Source organism: Rhinolophus ferrumequinum, chromosome 5, assembly GCF_004115265.2.
Source record: "Rhinolophus ferrumequinum isolate MPI-CBG mRhiFer1 chromosome 5, mRhiFer1_v1.p, whole genome shotgun sequence".
Taxonomy (NCBI): domain Eukaryota; kingdom Metazoa; phylum Chordata; class Mammalia; order Chiroptera; family Rhinolophidae; genus Rhinolophus; species Rhinolophus ferrumequinum.
The window spans coordinates 12,305,166-12,330,312 of record NC_046288.1 but is presented as its reverse complement, the minus strand read 5'-3'; the positions used below and the strand labels follow the sequence as shown (position 1 = coordinate 12,330,312).

At 35.0% G+C, this 25,147-nt stretch overlaps 1 protein-coding gene across 7 annotated transcripts in view; it reads right to left on the bottom strand.

Moving 5' to 3' along the window:
* The window catches only part of ATP8A1 (ATPase phospholipid transporting 8A1), a 214,387-nt gene that overhangs the window by 30,854 nt on the left and 158,386 nt on the right, over nucleotides 1–25,147 (bottom strand). For all 7 annotated transcript variants that reach the window (XM_033105824.1, XM_033105825.1, XM_033105822.1 and 4 more), the window contains 7 exons: nucleotides 18,345–18,528; nucleotides 18,145–18,255; nucleotides 12,039–12,113; nucleotides 11,812–11,934; nucleotides 8,217–8,295; nucleotides 3,034–3,095; nucleotides 643–699 (listed from right to left, as the gene is read on the bottom strand). In XM_033105824.1, coding sequence (XP_032961715.1) covers nucleotides 643–699; nucleotides 3,034–3,095; nucleotides 8,217–8,295; nucleotides 11,812–11,934; nucleotides 12,039–12,113; nucleotides 18,145–18,255; nucleotides 18,345–18,528 — 691 coding nt within the window. The remainder of the gene's footprint in view (nucleotides 1–642; nucleotides 700–3,033; nucleotides 3,096–8,216; nucleotides 8,296–11,811; nucleotides 11,935–12,038; nucleotides 12,114–18,144; nucleotides 18,256–18,344; nucleotides 18,529–25,147) is intronic.

Sequence of the window (25,147 nt, the reverse complement as noted above, 5' to 3'; positions counted from 1 at the left end):
ATACTATTTGTGTACCCATGACAGTCAAATCCATATTTCTTATGCCAATCTTTCCTCTGACCATCAAACTTTAATTTTCTTTTTCTTTCTTTCTTTCTTTTCTTTTTGTTAACTAGGTCTCTCTACCTGGATGTGAATATATCTAAAAACTAAGGTATCTAAAGTGGAACTTGTTTTATCCATATTGGATATTTACAAATGTCTGAGGGCAAATCTTTTGCAAATATTACTTGTCTTCAGAATCATTTTGCAATGGGTTTTCTGCCAAATGCCAGTCTTGTGACACACACTACTAAAAAAAAGATTCCTCATTAGTAAGTATAAAAGCCTCCCCCCTTCCTGTGATATTCACAATATACGATCATATATTAAAGGCTCTGTGAAGTCTGTGGTAAACAAACTTATTTGTTTGTTTCAGTCAATGTTTCCAAACTAGAATCCCTGGTTCTCATCCTTCCATCCCTGAGTCCCCAACAATTTACAACCTGGAGCTCTAGGGTTAAGGGATGTATAAAGTTAGAATGTAAAATGAATGAGTCTAAAAAACTCATTCATTTTTTTAGAATGAAAAACTACAAACAAATGAACAATCATGCATAAGTAAATGTGCTATTTCTTGGTTGCGATGAGAGATACTCTTACCCATGTCCAGTATGATGTCTCCAATCCAGCTTTCAAACACACAGTTATCACTACAAACTAAAACAGAAGGGGAGATGTTATTCTTTTAGATAAATAGGATAGTTTATCACATGATTGAAAGTGAGATTTATAAAGAACAAGTATCTCAGAAGTACATGGTCGGACCAGTAGATTTCTCACAGCTTGGCTTGTATGTCCAACAAGCAAAGAATCCAGGGAATGAGCCGGGTGGCTCAACAGTTTGACCGTGACCAACCTCAACGCCCATCAGAAACATCACAGCGCGTCTTCCTTCCCTGCCTCTTCCCACCTCACAGCACAGTCTCTCCATGAGATGCCTGAGCAGGTGTCTGCCTGCTTCTCGTACAATTCATGAACAGTGATGGAGAATATACATCTGCAGTAACTTGGGTTTTCAACCTTGCTTTAATTTGAAATCATCTTCAATACTTAAAGCCCCCATTTCCTGAATTTTAAAGATACATTCTAAAAGTAATACAACTGGATATTTGGAAATCTAAACTCTTACTCTGTAACTATTGACTTGAAACCATGCAGCGCAGAATGTCAGAGATAATTATGTGATATCTACACCCCTCATCATCGGGGACTATGCTACGAATTCTGAAGGAAGGGAACCAGGTTTAATGAACTGCCCTGTGGTTTCCATGGGGCAACATCATGGTTAAATGGACTTGGCCTGAAGTCAGACTATTTGTGCTCAAGATTCCATCATTTATTAGCTGTTTTGGTTAAGGAACAAGGCAAGTTCCTTGACATCTCTGAGTCTCAGCTCCTTCATCTATAAACTTTATCTATAAACGATAAAACACACCTACCTCATTGGGGTTTGAGTACGAAACATTAAGAACAGTGCTGAACACTGCACTGTTATCTATTATCATCTATTTAGAATTAATAAAATTTTAAACATTGTTAGTAGCCTAGAGAACGCTGGCCACTTTCAATAGTTTGCTGTGACGGAAGTGTGACATCTGCCTAGCACTGGTCATCAATAAATGCTTCAAATGCCTAGTTGCACTTTCAGGCATTTTCAAGCGTTTTAAATATTCGTATTTGCTTAGATGCTTCCCAGAGGGGTCATAAAGTTAGGTAAAGTGAAGCATTTGGGCTTTCTCAGCAGGATATCCCATGGCAATTTAGGATTAATATCTGTAGAAATAAAACTCTCATTAAAATGTAAATATTAATAACTTAAGTGATATAAAAAGTTCTAAAGTAAGAGATATAGTTTGACATAAAATTAAAGAAAAACTCCCTCTTAAGACCTGTGTACTTTAATGTGTCCCTAGGAAACATCCATGATACAGATTGATTAAGTTTTAAACTTACTCTATCAGGTATTTACTTATTTCTGTTTTGCACTCACGTTGTGTGAGAACAAATCACCAGCCCCCTAGAACATACTTTTCCTTTTTCTTACTACTTCAGGGGGTTGATGTCAATGGAAAGGAGACCCCTGGATTTGCCAAAACCTTAATCCCTCTATTACTTAATAGCTTATCACTCAGTTATTTAAACACTTGACATTTAAACATCCTATTATATTTTTTCCACCAACTGAGTCTGCCATACCCATGGCTATTTAGTATTGAGAACAGCACGCTGCCCACATTCAAAGATCACAGAGGGGACACAAGAGCAGAGAGGAAAGAACATTGGTTTGACCATTCGGAGCTGAAGGTTAGAGTAAGTTTTTAGCAGATACCAATTGTGTAACATTGGGGATTCACATTCAAGTAGTGCTTTTGAATTTTAAGGGGAAAATGGTTTTAAAACATTTTTTGGCTCTTTATGGCAGGAATGGGCTTGTACTCATCTGTGTATCCTCTAGCATTTGGCATACTTACTTAAGTCTATGGGTTCCACACCTTGTGTGGGTGAAAACATACCCAAAGCATGGAGATTTCTCTCCCATTTTAGTTAACATGAGACTCTAGAACAATTACTGGTTAAACACTCAAGAATACTATAATATTTGCCATAAATTTAGAAAAGCAAAATAGTATTAACAAGGGCAGCAACAAACAAACCAACAAACAAAACAAAACAAAACAAAACAAAAAACTGAGGAAAAAGAGATAAGGAAGAGAAAAAGGGCAAATGGGAGGTAATAAGAGTCAAGAGGGAATATTGAAAATAATAGCAACCGAAGTCCTATAAAGTCAGTGAACCTAAATGACAGTTTAATAACCTAATAGAAAGTAATCTCTTACTAATCCAAACATCTCATTTCATTTTTTAAAGGGAAGTGTAACCAACCCTTAAATCCAGAAATGCACGCATTTAAATTTGAAAATAAAACGAGCACTGAGCACATATGAAAGGATTCGGTTTTATATGTAAACCAGTCAAACGTCCTGTACTCACAGTGTAAACAAAGTTTCCCAACAGCAGATAATCGGAGGTTTTTCCATTTCCAAATACAGTACCTGCATGAAAAGAAGAGAGGCTTGTTAGAAAAGAAAATAAATGAGGTTCTTGCAGAATGTTTTCAAAGATAAATCAACTTAAAAGTAGTGAGCAAAAGATGGGGAAGCAATGGAGCCAGAAATAAAACTAAAAAAAATAAAATAAAAATACTGTAAGAAGTCTCACAAAGTTGCTATAAATATAGGTCATAGATTAAAAAAAAATTTCCAATAGCCAGCATGAAGAAGGAAACCTGACTTGTTAAGCAATTCTCAGGATCCATGAAATAAAAAAAAAAAGAAATTAAACTAATTGTTCAAGCAAAGCTTAATACTATGAGCATTGAGACAGGAGAAGGCCTTCTGAACCCTTAGTAAAGAACTCTGTTAACAATATAGATGAGGATTTTAGGGAGCAGTCTTACTATCTCTTAATAAAGTTGTTGGCATTGGACCAAGAAGGATTCATAAGAGCAACTCACAGGGAGCTGAGGAAGACCATATGATTCCAGGCCCATGGCTCATTGAGGATCTAGCTGAATTTAGGAGTATAGATTAAGGCATTTTGTTATTCTAGTAATGCCTAATAACCATGGTTTTAGATGAAGGAAGTTGTAGTTAACAAGCAAAAATCACTGATTTAAAAAAAATAAAATACAGATTTTAAAAAAATGGAAAAAAACAAAACACTGAATAACTAAATTATTGATATCGATGAAAAATTTTAAACTCATTGTATGTGTAATACAACATTTTGTTTATGCACATATTCAACAATATTTATTCAAAGCCTAATTAATAAGTAAGGACAAAATATGTTAGAATACAGTATGGGATGAGTCAGGGAGAATGGTGCTGGTATGAAGAGAAAAAGAGAGTCGGGTGAGCTTTGGGGATGTAGACAAGGTCTGGTTCTGTTACCAGATGTGTCATCTTGGATAATTTGTAATCAATCTCTATGGAACTCAGTTTCTTCACTTAAAACACGGAGTGAAACTCCCTACCGTGTAGGGGCTTTTAGGTTAAAATGAGATTACATATGTAAAGAACCAAGCATGGCGGATTGGCACATGGCAGATGTTCCAAAGTGTGACCCTTCCTTCTCTAAAGTGTTCAGGTAAAAGTAGCCAGGAAGGGCTGCTTAAGTGAGTCATGCCACCTCAGAGACCACTTTTCTCCATGGGGTTATTCCATGAGGATGGGTATAGGATTTGAAGTGCTATCTACGTTTTGTGGGCATGTTGTGGACAAACTTCTAAACGTCTGCAATTAATCTGTGACGTTCCATATAACAAAATTAACAAACTCAGAAATCTATAAAATAACTGAAAATATGCCGATTACTTCCTAACTTGCATGCTTCTGCTATGTGGCATATTGGTTAGCTCCCTTGGCCAATGTAAGCGAAAACAATCATAATCAACTATGCCTTTTAATAATCAACTAAGCCTTCTAATCACCATTGGGTCATCATATGGAAGACGGAGATTCATTCCAAGATCACACTGAGGAAAAAAATAAGAGCCTGTTGTTGGGTTTGTCAGGTTTAGCATTTGGGTGATTCAGGGGAATCATTTATTCTCATATTTTCTGGTCTCTGGACTCTTTACAGTCTAAAAAATTACTGAGGATCCCCAAAAGCTTTTGTTTATATGGTTTCTATCTATTAATATTTACCAAATTAGAAATAAAGATAGAAAATTTAAAAATACGTATCGATTTACTTAAAAAAAATAGTAACAAACTCAATAAATGGTAATATTAACAAATTTTATGAAAAATAACTATTTTCCAAAATGAAAAAAATGAGAAAATAGGCATTGTTTTACATTTTACAATCTCTTTAATATTTGGCTTAATGGAAGGAAGCCAGGTTATTCTCTTTTTTTTGGTTGAAATATATGAGGGAACTCTAACTTCACAGTGAAATGGAGTTATAATGGAAAGGAGTATTTGAACAATCGTTTCCAATAACTGGGTATTCTTTGATACTATATCAAAATTCATCAGGTAGTTTTGTAAAGAGGTAGAGGTAGTTTCTTAAAGGTTAGTTGCAGCGTGGAATTTTGGTAATCGATTACATTAAAATGCCCTGGTCCCCTTTGCACTTTGAATGGATCATTTTCTGTAACCGCATGAAAGTAGCTGGTTTAGCTCACAACTCAGACAATCCGCTGCTGCATTTTGGTTTGCCGCACACGTGCTTTATACATACTTTCCATTCTGTCACACAGAATATTAATAAGATACGTACCAAGTTTTGAGATCTAATGAAAGTATTAGTTTCACCGCTTCTTCAAGGGTATTCTTAAGTGAAACTGGCTTTTTTGGTGGCTTTTTACTACGAGTGCATGGCAGTGTAGAAAATAATATCTGCTAGTACAGTGCTATTACTGTTGTGCCAAGGTACCAGCAATTTTACCCACTATTGCTTTTGTATCAGCAGTGAAACCGATACATAATGTCTTGAAAATATTATAAAACGGTTGAAACTGTTAAATTTTGACTTCATGGACCCCCTCCAAAGGTCTTTGGTATTCCCAGGTTTCTATAGACCATACTTCGAGAACTGCTGAAGTAAGTGAATAAATGAATATTTAGCAATGTATTATAAAGCATGTTTATATTTCTCCTGTACTTCATTTTTTCAAAAGCTAAAATACAAAAACAAAAACCTCCTCCTTCTTTAAAAATAAAAAACAAGGCAAAAAAAAATCCCTGACAAAATCCTCAACATGAGAATGTTAAAAATGCAATTTATGCTGCATGTCATTCATCTCATAAGAAGAGACAGCATGAGGTGTTCGGACTTGGCTAGATTTGGGTTCCACAGGCAGACCCCTTGTGAACTGCTGAAGCTGGTTGGCTTGGGCAGTTACCCGGCAAACACAAAAGACACTTAGGATCTGCTCTCCAGGAGCTAGAGTTATTTGGGAATTCCTTTCAAGATCTGTCATTATTAGGGGGTTTGCGATGCTATTTGGTTTGAACTACTTTTGATATTAAATTTCTATTTTCTAATGGAAAATAGAATGTTGGAATGTTGAAATAGCAGTTTAACAGATGGACATGTCTCATCTTTCAAACCTATACTGATTTTGCATTTTGAAAAATTGCCTGGAGAATTTGTCTAAGGTCAAGGTATCCTGAATTATACACTGGATTTCAATATCTCATGGCTTCTAAAAGTGGAAACAATGCAAATATGCATTAACTGATGAACGAATAAACAAAATGTGGTATAGCCATACAATGGAATATTACTCAGCCATAAAAAAGAATTGAAGTGCTGATTCATGCTACAATATGGATGAACCAAGGTCACACATTACGTAATTCCATTTATATGAAATGTCCTGAATAAGCAAATCCAGAGACAAAAATCAGTGGTGCCAGGGACTCGGGGGAAGGTGGAGAGAAATGGAGAGTGACTGCTAATGGGTGTGGGGTTTTCTTTATGGAGTGACGAAAATGTTCTGGCATTAGTAGACAGTGGTGATGTTTGCGTAGTTCTGTGAATATACTAAAAACCACTGACTCCCGTGATTTTAAAAGAAGTTTATGGTACGTGAATTATGTCTAAGAAAAAAAAATCCCATTTTGGTTTTCCTAGCCTGCTGGATCAATATTTTTTATTTTAATTAGATTTCTCACCACACTCATTTCCATGGCCGAAAAAATGAGAAGTATTTACTGTTGTACTGGCAAAGCAATTAATAAAGACATGAAATAAAAATCTCTAACTAGGACATGAAACCACTTCCTTCTCTTAACACTCACTCACCCCCTTCACACAGCACGCTCCCGTTAATTCATCGACAGTTTACCGAGTGCCTACAATGAGCTAGGCTCTGTTCTAAGTACTGTAAATACAACAGTGAGTTAAACTGACAGTTTCCTGACTTCCTGGAGCTTTGATTCTAACAGAGGAGAAAGACTATAAAAAAATAAGCACATATATCACACCTTGACAGGCAAGTACCATGAAGAAGATACACGATGACCAAGGGGATAGAGTGACAGGAACTGAGGGGGCAGTGTTGGTGGCTCTTTCGGGTAAGAGTGATGAGAGAGGGCCTCTCTGAGCATAGACCTGAGGGAGTGAGGGAGACAGCCCACTGGCATATCTGGGTGGAGAATGAGGAAACCGCACGGAGGCTGGCAGGAGGCAGGCTGAAGGGGAAAGTGGCGGAAAAAATTAGGTGGAGGAGTCAGCCAAGGCTGGGGCCGTGGATTCTGTTCCAAATGTGATAGAATTCTGTGGGTTTTTGAGGAGAGAGGCACCTGGTCTAATATATGTTTTATATGGATCACGCTGGCTACCTGAGGAGACTGTAGGGGCCAGGAAGGGATGGACAGGACTCTCTGCTGTTGGCAATCAGGAACTCATAGTCACCGAGGTACGGCCTACACTTCCAAAGGACTGACAGACAAATCCTCGGGTGGAGGGGTGTGTTGTGTTTTTAATTACTGTCGTTTGGGAGCAGAGGCACTGACCAGCCAGCTGTCTTCCTCAGGACCTCAAGGTAAGGTCTGCTCCTGGATACTGCAGCACCAGCTCAGGCATCACAGAAATCTCCTCTAATGTGGTTACTAAATCATTTTTATGTGTATAGGAAATTCACTATGATCCTATCTCTCGAAACTGACAGAATAACATCACTCCCACAAAACAAGAAGAGAAAAAGCTTACACTCCACCATGAACATAAAAACATATTAAAACTCTCATTCAAGACATCGGCTCAAGTATACTTGAGAATACTAGCATGTCTGATAAGGTTCAGTATAAAGAGCTTGACACAAGCCTCATAGGTATAATAAATAGACTACATAAAATATTAGCAGTATTGTCTTCAAACTATACATCAACAGAGAACAAAAAGAGCCCTAAAATTTAACTCTCTGCAAGTTGGGAAAACATGAGAATAGAGAAGAAAGGCTTTGCATATATTAAATCACTTTGCTCCCAAAGGAATAATAAAAATCTTTAAAGTGTGTACGACTTTTGGATGTATGTATTTTAGGCTAAGGAAAATACCATAATGAAACACTGCTGTAATTTTTAACATATATTAACAATGAGTTATTTTTCTAAAAAAGTAAAAAGTCATCTCTTAGCATTCATATCCTTTCTACTTACCATACTGAAGGGCTTTTAGTGGAAACCAAAACAGAATAACTGAGTGGAAGAGGCCATTTAAACAATGAACCCAGAAAACCTGAGGGAAAACAAAAATCCATGAGAACCATTTGCGATAAACTAGCTCTGTGAACTCTGACCTTTCTTTTTATCTGTGAGTTAGATTCACAAAACGTGTCTCTGTCGGGCCACCACTGTGAATTAATAGAACTGACAGACACTTTCTGCCACTTAGACCTTCATGGGTCATTTATTTATTTTTATGTTTCTCAAAATGTTTTTTCAGCTTCACTGAAATTTTTTCTACTTTTTAAAAATCAAGTATTAGAAGTTTAAATTTCTGCCTGAAAAACAAAAGAAAATTTAAAATAAATGCAGGTCCTGAAATTCTTTAAGTGGTACTAGTTTCATAATTCCAGAAGAAGAGACTTTTAAAAAGATGGTAATTTGGTGAGATTTCTACTTTTTCTTTCCCATGTGCAATACAACTGTAAACTTTTCAATGGTAAGGATATAATGTATTCACATTCTCTCTCATATATATATAGGTTTACATAAATTTATATATAGTACATATAAATTATATACTAAAACTAGCAGGCATTACATTTTAATTGTATAATTCCTAAAGCACTGCCAATATAACTGAATTTATAAAAGGCTTTCACAGTTTTTAACACCTGTCAACATCAAACTTCTTACAATTATAACATCATTTAATAGTTATTACTTTCTACGTCAATTGTATTTTAAGAACAAGAGAGAAAGTATCACTGTTCTTTCTTTGTAACACGGATATGAAAGATTAAGTTATAGAAAAACCGTTCAAAATTCTTATGGCCTTGTGAACAATTGAAGTTTTGCCACTTAGAAGTGCTTCTTGCAAACAAAACTTATACTAAATAAAATTGCCATGTATTAATAGTTTTAAGCTGTTCAAACAACAGAAATTAAGTTGCCTGCCTCCCAAAATTTTCCACCGTGATCTCAATCTCCTTTGTTAGTTCACACAGTCACACTGGATTGTATGATCCAATTTACGCTCCAATACATTACACATTTGAACTTGTGTTACTCATTAACCTTTGTCTCTTCTCCTCACTATGTCATTACCACAAGTTTTTATTTGACAGAAAGCACAGGTGGGTGCAAGAAAAATTAGTTCTACTTTTCCATTTTCCTGACCGCTACTTATTGTCACATGCTAATCCTTTAACCCCTGTCATGACCTCAGAACCTCCGACCCTTTTTACCATAACAAACGTAATCAACATCATTCAGGGTAACAATGCTTCTTCACTGGTGACCCACAGCAACTACTGTGTATACAACTATGCATTTTGTAGCCATTTGTCCCTGAATTTTAAAACACTTATGTGGGATTTAATCAAAGAATTTTCACTGAAATCATTAGAGAAATCCATAACCCTATTAAAAAATGGTGGGCAACTCATGGAGATAGAAATAAATGGATACAGAAATTGCATAATCTATTTGGGTTGATCTGATGACTTTTTGAAATGCATGGGCTCTGCAGATAATGAAATACTTTATAAACAACAAAAGAATAGCAAAGGAATGATGCATCCACATTAAAACTATGTAGTACTTGCTACACCTTTTCCCTGGCCACAGCCCTGTGTCTAAGTTGCCTCGTGCAAAAGGCATGAAAGGATGTGACTTTCCAGGAATGCTTTTGAGTAATCTGGTGAGAATCAATTTGTGTTTATAAGCTTGTGGCTGCAAAGTTAACTCTCTAGAGCACCGCAGAGCTGAGCTACAGTAGTTTGGGGAGCTGTGGCTGAGGCTGATGACAACGGTTTAGGTCAGTGAGGATTATGATCAGTATGCCAGGATGTTTGGAATTTTCCTAGCTCTCAGATCACATTTTCAGGGAAACAAGAGCTCATAGTCCATTGCATCTGCTCTGACTGTGTCTTTCTAGCACTTGAAAATATCCACCATAGGTAATGAAACACATGGCAAGGAGGTGGAATTTAATACAAACTGGCTATCATAAAAAAAGTCTAAAAATTCCAAAAATAAATCATTCAAAAATAAAAGCCTGGACATTTCATATCATAAATAGCAACAGTTTTAAGAGACCACTAAAAATACTTTTCAAAACCAATGGTTTAAGTCTAAGAACGCCTCAGTTTTTGGTTTTTTTTTAACCAACCAAATTCAGTTATTTAAAACAATGCCATCAAGGTGTATGCATGTGCACACCTGGATGAGCACACAGGGCATTCATAAAGACCTAGTCTCAGAAGATGAAAAACAGCCTGGCTATAAACACAGCACTGTCACTTATAGTGTGAGGTTGGGCAGCTGAAACCGGTTTCAGTTTATTCTACTGGTACACTGAGAATAATGAATTCGAGAGCTTTCGAAAAATTAAGAAATATTTTAAATATCCTACATTAACTGTCCTAAATTGAAAACACAGAATATACGTTATGTCTGATTGCTAGTACTATGCTAATGAGCATGTACTATATGAAATGGGAAAAAATTCTGTGAAGGTGTATTATTATATTACTTTTATTATAGTTTCAAAATGGCGTCTACCTTGACTGTTATAAAATTAAAAAAATTTTTTCCTCACACTAAATAAAATCTTGAATTACTAGAAAATACCAGTGGAAACATTTTAGAATATATACTTGCAGGGAAGTAAACTATGCAGAAGATGAGATGTTTTTGTTGTTGGGATGAATTAATCATGGGTCACAAGAGATGACAATAGTCCATGGTGTGCTATACAGGCATAAAGCCAGAATATGATTTTAGATAAAATATTGGATATCTTATTTTGTATTTTAAATTTTATGGCTTTGAAATACTGAATATTATGACTGAGTTATTTCCCAGAGACCATTATTTTAATGCTCGATACAAACAAGCTAATATTGTAATGAGGACAAAGTTATTTCACAGAACAGAAAATTAGCAAAGAATGCTATGTTGGGGCGGCCGGATGGCTCAGTTGGTTACAGCGTGAGCTCTGAACAACAAGGTTGCTGGTTTGATTCCCACATGGGCCAGTGAGCTGTGCCCTCCACAAGTAGATTGAAGGACAACGACTTGGAGCTGATGGGCCCTGGAAAACCACACTGTCCTCCAATAACATTAAAAAAAAAACACAAAAAAACAAAAAAACAGAAACAGTAATTGCAGTTTAAAAGGTTAAAAATAATTGCAAAAACCGCAATTACTTTAAAAAAAAAAAAAAGAATGGTCAACGCTCACCACCTTCCCTTCCCTTGTCAGTCCTGGATGGGTAACCCCTGTGAGGAGTGAGCACTTCCCTAGACACTGCAGACAGAAGGTCAGAGGGCTGAAAGGACACTTGCCTCTGTCTGCCAGACCCAGTTTACTGCTGCTTGGCAAATCCCAGTGAATCAGGGTTACATTTTAATTGTATAACAAAACAAACAAAAAACCTTCTCAGTTCATATCAGAACCTTAGGCAAACCTGACTTGCCATGGTTGGCATTTTGGGTTGTTCCCTTGGCTTTGGAAGACCGGGTGCCCCAAGTAATTACAGCAGTAAAGCAAGCCCCCAGATGTGTGCCAGGACAGCAGACCCTACCTTGGTGTTGAAGTCCAAGGCGTTCTGAGATGTTTTGTATAATTCAGGATATTTCAACATGTTCTCTTTTCTGCATGATCTCTCAAATATTCCGAGAGTTAAGGGAGGCATTGCCGTAAACATCTGAAGCGCACAAAGTGATCGTTATACCAAGCAGCCAAAGACAGGGTGAACCATTATCTCAAAGTATTCAATAAAATAGGAATAACCAAATGTCCTAAACTTACCACATTATAAAGACCTATACACCATCTCTCAAAGAGGATCTGTCCAGAAAAGCCATTAACAAAGGCAAACCAGATCTAGGAAGAAAACAACCCAAAACCCCCCAAATTAGAACACAAAAAATATTAAATGCATAGAAATTGTTGTGTACTCAACCACTGCATGGCAGCAGCATTAACATATTTTCATGACTCTCTTAAAAATGGTATTTCTTTGATTTACTTTTTCATTAGAAGGGGCGCTTTCATAGATATTTGTTATTTAAGCCAAAATCGGTTCCACTTGCTGAATCAAAACAAGAACTATATAACAGGCAATCATTGATTTAAAAACAATAAGTATAACCTTGTTTTCTAAAAGGCAGTTCAGGGAATATATTTTATGCCATTAAATATTTAGAACTTTAATTCCCTTTTAAAATATCTCTGGATAGTTATCTAAATATTATTGTTTTTACTATAAAATGACAAATGCTTATTTAGAAAATAAAATACTTTCCTGTAATAATATAATCACCAGTTATTTTCTTCTGCGTTAGTTGTATTCATATAGCTCATTTATACACATTCATAAATTTACCTAACTGGAAACCTGAATATAGTATTATGTCCTGCTCCTCTCCCTCTTAAAATCATGTAATAAACATTTTCTTAAGTTGTTACATATCCTTTAAAACAATGTTAATGAATGTATAACCTCTACAGGGCAGCTATAACTATTTCTGGATATTTAGCTTGCCTCTAGTTTTTGCTATTATATATAATTCTGAACTGAATATTCTTGTACAGAAGTCCTACGCATTTCTTTCTTTAGAATGAATTCTTTGTTTGTAAAAGACAGCTTTATTGAGATATAACTGATATACAAAAAACTGTACACATTTAACGTATATAATTTGGTAAGTTTGAACATATACGTGCACACCCATGAAACCATTTCTATAATCAAGATAATAGACATATCTATCACCTCCAAAAATTTTCTGTGGCCCTCCCCCCTTTAAGGATGAATTCTTAGGAGTAGAATGAATGGGTCAAAGTATATGAATTTTTTTTTATAGTTCATGATAATTACAGCCATCAGAATATGAATTTATATATTAAAATGTTTTGTAACAAATTTATGCATTGATAAAAACAAACCTTTAACTAATTGGGCATAATATTCTTACATATTTTGCAATTCTGTTAAAAACAGAAACCTTAACTTTGAATACAATATTAAGGGGCAAATAGAGAAATTTTCTCCAACATGTTTAAGTTAAATGGAAAGTTAAAGTGAATATTGGTAAATCTATAACACCCACATTATTTTTAAAAAGCAGACCCAAACTGTAATTAAAATCATGTTGATCTGTAAGAGTAAAAAGTCTAGTCCAGCAATGAGATTACATAAACACAAACACAAAACCAAAACATAAAAACAACAAAAAAACCTGTTAAAGGAAAGCAGGCTTGACATGCCGGTCAAGTGAATTTTTGAATCGGAGTTGCAGGGACTTTGCTACACTTCACGTTTCATTTCACCTCATTATGGAAGCATGAATTGCTACAAATTCACCATTTATCAATATGTACCCAGGCTGGCCCCCATATGAACAGTCTCTGTACCCACATTGATCTTTTTCCTTTTTATAGTGGAAAGGAATGATTGAGCATAGATAAAAAGGAATGTCTACTTCGTGAGATGAAAAAGAAAACAAAGTAGCGATAGCACATGAAAAATAAGTTCAAATTGTGTTAGGGTTGTAACACATATTAGCAACAACAATAACAAACCATACAATTGGAGTCAAATCTGAAAATGTTGCTTACTTTGACACGTATATTTACAGAAAAAAAAAACTGAACATTTACCTTAAACAAGGAGCCAGATCATTCATTTGTGCATGTAGATTTTCAAAGAACTTAGCATGTTCATGTGAACTTAAGTTTATTCCTTAGGGTGGTGCAGCCGACCTTACTTTTTTTTTTTAAGAAGCGTCAGTATGCACAAATTGGCAAAACAGACTTCAATGCTTGCTATTTTGTTTTAACATTTGGCCTTTGTGAAATGTGGATTATGTAAATATATATTTGTAATACTCTGGGTGACAGTAATGCTCTCTCTGCAGGTCACTGTGATCTACTGTGGTATTACATACTAAAAAGCTCTCCCATTTCTTAGCTTATCACAAAAATCTAAGGAATTTTATTAAAGTTTATTGGGGTGACAATGGTTAGTAAAGTTACATAGGTTTCAAGTGTACAATTCTGTAATATGTCATTTATATATCACATTGTGTGTTCACCACCCAGAATCAGTTTTTAAACTTTCAATTGTGGCCTCACTAGTCTATAAAGATGTAGTCTAATCTTTGTCAGTTTGAAGAAAACCAAAGCTACCTGTATACCAAATTTGTTTAATGGATATGAACTGGCTCAAAGGTTATAGTTATAAATGCATTTGCAATTGTCATTAACATATAATAAGAGAAAATCTGTGTTAATAAATTTATTGTGTGTGAGTGAACATTTGTGAAAATGAACGGTCTCCTGGCTTCTTTGAACATAACATTAGGTGCTGATACAAACATGCTACTATGAGCTTGAAATTTATGAACCTCCCTTAATCAATGAATATTTAAGAAAGTTTCAAATTCCAAATAATTTGCAAATAAACCAACATGTTTGCATTTAAAGTTTATTTTAAAAATGCATGAATTAAATTTTAATACAATTTTACCTTTTTATTTTTCCTACTGAAAGATATGTGAACATGTATTTAGAAATTCTCTTTCTGTACTTTAAAAAGTTAATATTCTAATTTTTAAAAAATGCAGAAATAACTAGGTAAGAGCAGAACCTTCCAAAAAATACCCCACACCTTCACATCACTATTATGGCATTTAAGTTTACATATTTTAAAGGAGAAAGAGAAGTTCTTTACCAGTAAAGAAGTCTACCAGTTAGTCTGCGATTTGTAGGTAAAAGATATATTAGAAACTTATCTCACACTAAATAAAACAACACCTACAGTACTATAAACACATAAAAGTCCCTCCTTTGACTCAACCAAAACTACGGAGTCGGTCCCTCAGGGGAGGTATCTAAATTATTTAAATTCATAGGAAATCCACATCCCAGCACGATGTGCTAGGAAAATATCATCTCATCGACTTTAATCAAAGCTTCTGGAAATTAGAAACACTACATTGTTTTCGGATCTTACCAGAAAACCTGGACGCAACCAATCATTTGAAAGATCTTATTTTGGTAGAAAGAAGTCAGATGTCTCAGAGAAATAATAATAATAATCAAAAAAAATCTCTTTACAAAGGGCCAGTAATTGCAATGAATACCTAGAGCTGCTGCTGGGCCGACACCATAATAAGAAAGTGCTTTATACAGTCACCTGCTAAATGTATTTATTTGTTTGGTGGTAATTTATGGCAATGGAGAAGTAGCTAGATAGTGACATTCCCGGCAATACAGCAAGTGGGAAAAGCACTTTTTGCAGATAATCTGTAAAACCCATAGTGTTCCAGACTATTCCTTTATTAGCACAGAAACTTCAGACCTGCCTCTCCTGGTATTATTTGCTAAGTTCACGTCCCAGCAGAGGCGTGGCAGTTAAAGCTTCACAGACATTTTCCTGATGGAGCATTTCTGCATATTAAACAGCAGCTTACAAACAGTCAATGAGTCCTCTGCTCCCACGCCTGATCAGCACAAAAAACTGAAAGGAGAGATTCGAGACTGGCAGTTGTCCTCACTAGAGACATTCACTGATGTGTTTTCTGTCTATTCATTCCCAGTATTGACATGAGCCATTAACATCTGCAGAACTTGTTTTAACTGGCAAAAGTTGGGTATCTGGGAATTGATTGAAAAGGTCAATTCGTTTCCAAGATAGTTGAATTATATTCAAAATACATTTCCATAAAGTGCTAAGAGTGAAATAACTTAAAAATGAGATTTCCAGTAGAGTTTAGGACTTACTTCCTTTTCAACGTATAACAAATTTGATCAGTATTAAATATCTCATGAAGAGGTATTATAAATTCAGAGCCAAGTGAAATTTGGGGTGAATCAACCACAAATTGCATTACTCTGGATTTCAAACAGAGTGCAAATTTAGTTTTTCATTTGAGTTTAATATATTTTATTTCCCCCATTAGTACATAAGTTTTCCCACTTCATTGTTGATTGTCAAATGATCTAGATTAAAAAAAAAAAAATCCACGAGTTGAGTACTCTTATTTCATCTTATAAAATTAAATTTTTGCAAGCAGATTTATTACTGCCATTGGCTTTAAACTCCTGGTATCTTCAAAAATATATGGAAATAAACTGTATAAATTGATATTATTTGAATGAGAAAAAACATAATTACAAAAGCTAGTAACTATAGAGGGAATTGGGAATCAAAAGTAATTATTTTAGAAAACAATCACAAATTTATATACACAACGAAGAACATGTATTTTTTGGATCTCATAAGCTATTTTGGAGGTGCATTTTTGCCTCAGCACCCAGACAATTCCAGACCAAATCAGCAGTAATCAACAATAAGTAAGTTCACAGATCATCCTGTTTATGTTTCCAAATATATGATTATTTTACCTACTGGGTTGTAACCTAATTATAGATTTTTAGTGACCAATAAATGAAACTGCCTGCACACTTGAAAACTAAGTTTCAATTTTACTAGTCTGACTCATAATAAGAACTATGCTCAGTCAAAATTTTAATAAGGAGATAAGCGTTCTGACAGAGGCATAAAGAACAGCTGAAGCAAACATACAGCAGTTCCCAACTAACTTGTCAATAAGGTAAATGTAAAATCTAGATTTGTTTTGTTTGTTTACGGTGTTACTTCTCTGGTATAAAGTATGGGATATTATTTCTATACAGAAAATGGTTAGGTTGTGTCTCTTCTGATAAATGTGTAGGAACAGTCAACAGATTATAGGACAAGGTGGCATAAACAAACATCTGTAAGGAAGCCCTGAGCATATTTATGAGAGTGTAGGTGTGTCCCCTGACAGGAGTGGAACATGGAAGGTTTTCTTATCACATTAATAATTTTTTATAGTGATTATATGTTGAAATGACAATATTGAATATATTGAGTTAAATAAAACATGACTTAAAAATTAATTTGGACTTTAACTTTTACTTGTTGCTAATGTGGCTTCTAGAAAATTTAAAATTACACATGTGGCTTGCATTATATTTCTGTTGGCAAGCTCCTGGAGGATAGGAATCATGCTTGATTTACTTTGTAGTTGTGGAACTAAGCTTGGAGACTGGCACCCAGTAGGTGCTGTAAAATCGTAGAATACATTCCTTTAGAAGTGATATTCCTGACCCAGTTTAAGTTTTTCATTTAAAAAATGATGTTGTATTTGATACATGAAAAGAAATATAGAACTTTCTTGCTATCCAGACACAGGAACTGAATAATCTGATGATTTTTAGACCAATTCCTCATTATCTGAACGCTTGCTGCTTACCAAACTCAGAAACCAAAACAGATCTGGATAGCAGGGATACTTGTATGTAAATATATAAGTTTGAAAGAAAGTAAGAACTACAAGATGACCAATGCTAGCAAACGACCTATTTATCCTTCCTGATTGTACTCTGCCTGCCCCCAGCAGAATTGCTATCCTCAGTTTTATGCCCATCATTCTTACTTTTCTTTTTAAATAATTTTCCATGTGTGTATCTCTAAACAGTGTATTATTTTCTCTTGTATGTTTTTGAGCCTCATAAAAAGTTCTATATAGCTTGTAGTCTTTTAAGAACTGAAAACATTATTTCATCAGCAATTCTAATTCAACATTTCTTACCAAAGCAATGGATTAGGTGGGTGCAAAAGTAACTGTGGTTTTTGCAATTAACCTTTTAAACCGCAATTACTTTTGCACCAACCTACTAACATTTTTAGCCAGAATTCAAACACCAATTATTTTCCATGGTTGACAAACTTTTTGTTTTAACAGGTTTAGAAGTTATAAAAAGTGGGCAAATTGATTAATTAAAATGAGAAATGTCATCATAAAGAAAACTTCTTTAAATGCCTATGCAAGAGACAAGGATTTTAAACTTAACCTGCAATTACCTCGATAATATAGAGGACTATATTCTTGTAGAAGCAGTACAAAATGCACTTGGAGACTCTGTTATAGTTCCAGGCACCATGAACCATCAATAAATTCTTCAAATACTTGAACTAAAAGAAGAATGGAAAAGAAATTAATATTTTCCTCTTTATAGCGTTAGCTGAGATGAATGATGTGTTTTGCAGAAATGCTGCTTTACCTGCGCTATGGAGTAATCAGAAGAATTAGCTGCCTGAAGGCCTTCATTGCCACTTATACCAACACCGACATGTGCCGTCTGTATCATGCTGACATCATTTGCTCCGTCACCAATTGCAAGCGTTATGACTTTGACTTGTTTCTTAACCATCTCAACGACTTCAGATTTTTGAAGAGGAGAAACCCTTAAATTAGAACAAATGGTCAATTAACTGTATTCTGAAGGAAAATAATTTTGAAATTTCATTGTCTTGAAGATAAAAGCAGCAGAAGATCCAAATGAATATGTAATTCTATGAAGAACCATGTGGAAAAGTGTTACATGTTTACAAATGTTTGGTTCTCTGTTAACCTCGTTGCCATTTTAAGGGAAAAAATAAAACTGAAGTCTTAGAAGCAAACCTGTAGGAGACAAATAGAAGCTATAATGCCTTGTTAAGCACTAGTTTACCAGTACTAGTTTATTTTTCACAAGTTTGCATTAACTTGTGAAACAAATAACATTCGAGTTCAGAAATTCCATTACTTCCTAGCAAATAACATCAGCAATTCTAATTTTTCACATTTGAATGAAAAAGGTCAGAAAGGCTGTTGAATGGTAGTCCCAAAACTAAGTAAATCCTATATCCTTCCTGGAAAATAAAACTTGTGAGTATCTTAAAGCTGATCTTAGACATTGTACTATACATTTAAAACAACTTAAAACTGCTTAAATTAACAGTAGGGAATTGGCTAACCTCTCAACCGGTTCTCAGACACCATGGTAAACCAACCAAAGTAAATACCAAGTGCTTGGCTATATAATTCATGGGCCTCAATTTTCTTCCAAAGCTACTCACCAACGGCCAAGTAGAATCAGCAATCTTTTATATAAACATGGATAAGGAACAGACAACAGCAGCACCCATACGAAAATCACTTTTGTTTTAACTTTGGATTAACTTATTGCAGACTTTTAAAAGCCACTTAAGAAAAAAACCCCAGAACAATTGACAGGAAGGTTCAAAGACAGAATTCATCAGCATAATTAATATGTTATCCACACTGTATTGGCGATCAAGGAGAAAGAAAGGAAAACAAAACCGTGAACTGGCTCAGTAAACCATGGAGATGGTCATGACATACTAAGAAACAACTAACACACACAATGCTAGTGGATAAAAAAAGTAACTCAGAGCAAAATTCTTCCTCAAGATTAAGTGGACTAAGTGTCTAATAATATCTGCTCGGAACATCTGGTAAACCATTTATTATTCTATTTAAAACCGAAGATCATTCCTCTGAAAGATTCAACATCTTGCCACTTTCCTGATTATTTCTTTAGGAAAAATTCCTAGCAGTGGATACTCTGCACACGTCTATACTTTCAGGAGGCCCCAGCTGCCCTTCTGAAAGGCTTTAGTCAGAGCAGCTCCAGGTTTTACTTCAAGTTTGGGAATCACTGCATCAGACTGTGAGTTGCTTGCAGAGTGAACCAGTCTCCTCATCTCTGTATTCATGGTGCTGATCCAAAATAGGTACTCAGTGAAGGGCTGTTTTATGAAAGACTTATTTTTACTTCTTTCTTTCGATTTCCTTTCAGAGTCTGGCAATTGTACAACACTGACACGACTGTGAATACAAGGGAATGGATGAGTATCAGGCCATTAATGGACTTTTTCACTGTCAGCTCAGATTTTTCTTCTAAGCAATTTTCATGTCATTTTCAAATTTTATTTAATTTTTCTTAACAGGTTACTATAAATTGGTAAGCCCACTGGCTTTAGGCCAATGTTTTAAACATGGACTATAGAATATTCACCAAGAAATGTTCTAGAAAGCAAATGGGGAATGGGCATGAAAAGAGGGAGGCATTTGAAAACATTTATCAAGTTCCCTTCACAATTTAACAGGCTCACAATGTAAACACACTGTGAAGTTACATCATGGGATCAATGGAACTAGAAAACAGAACAGCGCTATTTTTTTCCCTAAATGAACAGGTAATGAAGGAGACATGTCTGCATGGTAAGCTAATATTAGTGATTTAAAGAAGCATAAGAAAAGAGCTGGATTAAACTTTTTCTTATTTTTTTATGACTACTACAACTAACCACTATTTTCTATGCTTGACACTACAATTTTTAGTGCCCCCAAATTAAAAGTGGCTGAGGATTTTTATCATCTACGGGGGTGTGGTTAACACAGGCGTTACAGATAGAATACGATTCCCCTTGGCAAGAACAATGCCTGTTTTTTAAAAAAAAATGATGATGCAGTAACAGACATCCCCCAAATTACCACTGCAACTGCTACTAGCAAAGGCATCTGCTTCCATCATCAAGCTAACGTAGACAACTGGTTGGAAGAAGACTCTAGAAACAGTGGCAGCTGCATTATCTGACGGGTTTGAAAAAGCAGTTGTTGCTAAACAAAGATATCAGATTTAAGTGGGGATTCATAAAAAATAAAATATACATACTTAAAACACGTAACTCAAAATATAAATGTACAAACTTGTGATGTTGGGCAAAGAATCTTACTTTGCATAAGGGTCCCCTGCTTGAAATTCTGCATTTAGTTGCAGAAACTGCACTCATGTGACACAATACATGGTTGGTTTCATTAAGGTGGAGACTAGAATGTAATGATACGCTCCACCCTGTTCATGATATTAGTCCCCACCCCTAAATTCAACAGCAAAATTTTTAGCAACTCAGAGTCTTTCAAGAGCATTATAACCCGGTTTTCCTAGCAAGGATTTTGACTAGATTATTATTTTGAAGACTTATGAAATACTTAATTTAAGGATGATTACTTTAAGAGGTAAAACAGGAATAAACAGTAATATTAGGGAACAGGTACTTCCAGATTCCCTGTAAGCACCAAGCGCGCCCATGGGAGAAGTGCAGGAGGGCCCTAAAGAATATCCTTCCAGCTCTGGGCAAGATGTGCTGTGAGCATCCACCAGCATGTCTTAGGGAAGGAATGTGGTTTAAGGGGACTCAGTTAAAAAAATCTATGTTTTTAAAGCATCCATTTTAAAAATTGTTCCTTGCTACAGGGGAGGTAGAAGATAGCAAAACAAATTGCAAGAAATTAACAATGAGTGTAGCATAAAGCTTTCTGATATAATTACCAGTACTTGATAATTTCAGAGGATGTAGAAATTAGCATGGGCTGCAAGAGGCTTCTTCATGAGTCAGAACTTGACTTGGCCTTGACAAGGAAAAGAGCTCACAGCAGGTATAAGAAACAAAGCATATATTAAATTTCTTTAACTTCATGTTAAAAATTATCTATGATATATTCCTTTGTATTGTTTTGTTCCTACCTCACAAAAGGTCACTTCACTCATTAGTTTATTTTCTTGACTTTTGTATACTTGCTTCTATATTTGTACAATTTGCATAATAGTCTAGAATAATCTTACCACACAAGTTAATTCTTCCAAATGTCTACTAAAAACCACACATCACGGGTTGAGAATCTCTAAAACCCTAATTTTACAAATACCAACCATGACCCAATGTATAATCCAGAAACATCATAAAAGCACTGTTTTCTACCCTGAGTTTTTTTTGTTTTTTTTCCCTAACAACCCATGGGTCTGCATCAGGATTTAAATTATTCACAGTTCTCTTCCACTGTTGCTTTTTATTCTTTGGGAGAACCAGAGCTTCTACAGAAAAAGACTACCTATCTATTATGTGCTGTAAACGTCCGGTTTTCTTCCCTGTGGCTCCACAAACAGAGGGTGGTCCTTTGCGATACAACCTAACAGTGCATTGAGTGCAATATGTTTTTCAGATATTATTTTGGCTGTAGTTTCTGCACATGTTATTCATTACTTTTCTTATTTGCTATGTAGTAACTCACACTGCCCTGTGACTATTAGAGTGTAGCACTGGAAATTTTTACCATGTAAACTGGAAAGTATATGGAGTGGCCCAAATTATATGAGCCTCATTTTGCACTTTTTTAATGGGATTAGCTAAATGAATCACCTTTTTGAATGGAATATGGATAAAGATTATATGTGCATGTATATACACAGGCACATAATAAAGAATATTTTAAGGGACATTTTATAGGTAGACAAAAGGAGTACAATAATTTTATCTTACTGTATTGTGTTTTAGGTTAATAACCTTAAATATCTCATACAGTAAAAATTATGCTGATAATACAATATTATCTCAAAGACTTAACACTGTAAACTTAAAAGTTACTATATAAAGTTGCCTTTAGAAGGTGAATCTAGAAAAAGAATTTTAAGGACGTGGAGGAATATAGCATTTCTTTACTACCCTGAAGTGTTTTGTATAGTGACCCTGTATTGCTAGAACCCCTGTATTTACTAAGCCGGGGGGACTGCTCCTGGTGACTGTTCAGAGATCAGAATCCTTAGTGGGGTGATCTGCTGACTTTGTTTTGCAACAAACTTCCTAAGATTTCTCCTTGTGAATGTAAGTCTGTTTCCCACTGAGTCATATTCTGCTGACTAATAAAGAAATTACAAAAAGAGAGAAAATGCTAAGAGAAAAACTTACTCTATTCTTTCGTGAACTAAAATTTGTGAACTAAAAAGGTTTTGAACTGAGGAGGAATTAAAATATGACCAAAAAAAAAATCTGTATTACATGTACCAAACTTACACAAGTATTGTAACACTTCTAGAAATTCACCATCAATTTATTACTGGAATGAAAACAGCTACTTACATAGCAAATCCTAAAAATGATACTTAGCATATGGTACATAATGAAACATTCAGCCACTTCTGGGTAAGAGAACTGTATTTTTCAAATGACTGAAAAGTGAGTGCTTTCCTAGCCTCCAAAAGCAATGTTTGTTGATATACTGTGTAGTCAGAGGCATCAAGGGGACCTTATAATACAGAGATTGAGTCTACAGGAATAAAATACAGATAGCCTTTCCACAGGACAAAAGAGGAAAGTAACTTTTAAGAAGATTTCCTTTTACAATGCTTTTTATTATTATTATTATTATTATTAATAATAATACTATTATTAATTATTTTACAATGTATTTTAGATGTAAAACTCTTGTGAAAATTAGGTTGTTATAGGTAAATTACTACTGTCTTCAGTTTTAATGGTTCAGATAAGTGGTGGATACCTGTTAGAAAGTAAAGGGCACAGAGGGAAAGAGTGGTATGCAAGTGGCCATAGATGAACAAATGGGGGGAAAGCTTTTCAGTTGTACTATTCATTCCCCATGATGCCCTGTGTAAACCCAGGCTGACCAGTGTGAGGGGGGTGAGACTGGGCTGGGTGGAGCTAACAACTCCTCTTTTATTACAACTGTAAACTGTGGCTTAGGCTTGTGGAAACTCAAAGTCCCCAAAATAACATGTTTGAAAAACAATACCCAATTCCAGGAGTATCTCCAATGCCCTAAAGCTAAGAACCCAGGAAAATTCCCACCATATGCCTTGGACGAGGAAAATCAGAGATTTCTGGTCAACCTCAGGGCATGGGGACAGTCAGGGACAGGTGCCAATGACACGTGCGTGCTGACAGACCCTCGAGTGTTACCTCAATTCCATCAGAATGTGGCTGCCTCTAACAAGAGCTGTGGCTGGGTAAAGGAACAAGGGGAAAATCGGGATTCACTAAGCTCAGACTGAGCCCTGTCTCCAACTTTACCTCAAGTTAGAACCTAGCTTTTATCTCTCTCTCAAAGGGATATTACTGCCATTAGGGCAAACAGGGAAAAATGGTCTCATAGAGAAAACTTTTGAGACAGGAGAAGATCATAAGCACAAAAGAACTAAACAACTTATAAGGAAGTAGGGAACTAGTACAAACAGATATAAGAATTTAAAAGAAGTATGATTTAAAAAAACCTTGGAAACATATGAAAAGATACTGGAAACAAGGAACTGAAACAAGCTGTTATAATGAAGAACCAATTGAAAATAAATCATATAAAAATGTAACTGTTCAAAGAAAGAAGCCAACAATAAACTGAGTTGTAAATATGATAGACCTTCAAAATTCAACTAAATAGAGAAGAAAATTAAAGACTGTAAGAAAAATGAAAAAAAAAACAATAAACAAAAACATGGAGGAATAGAGGTGAAATATATGTGTGTGTGTATATATATATATATATATACACACACACACATATATATACATATTTTTTTGTTTGTTTGTTTGTTTTGTTTTTTTTCCCAAGATGAGAATAAGAAGGGACAAAATGAAAAAGAATGATAAATAATTTTCTGGAATTAAAGACACTTGTGTCCTTAGATTGAAAGGACTCATACAGTGCTAAAAAGAAACATAAGAAAAAGATACCTATTCCTAGACACATTACGGTTAAACTAAGATTTAAAAAAAATTCTAAAAGCTTCTAGAGAGAAAAAGCAGGTTACTTACAAAAAAACAAGATCTGACACAGGATACACACACAAAATTACTTTAATATCTTCAGTTATTGTCTCTTTATGGAGGCAGGGAAAGAAGACATACTAACATAGACAATAAGCAAAAATATGGTTATCAAAACTTCAGAAATAACCAGACATAGGATAGCTATACATTGTAAAGATTTCAAACCAGCAGACAAAAATCTGATTTAGACAGTGAAAAGTAGAGGGGGAAAAAATAAACAAAAAGCATAATAAGTAGAAAACCCAAAATAATATAGGAGAAATAAGGTCTAACAAAGCAACAATTACAATAAATATAAATGGTTTAAATTAATTGAGTTGAAAAACAGAGATTCTTAGGTTGGATTAAAACAAAAAGATCCAGCAAAATGGTGTCTAAAAGAGACATACTTTATAATAAC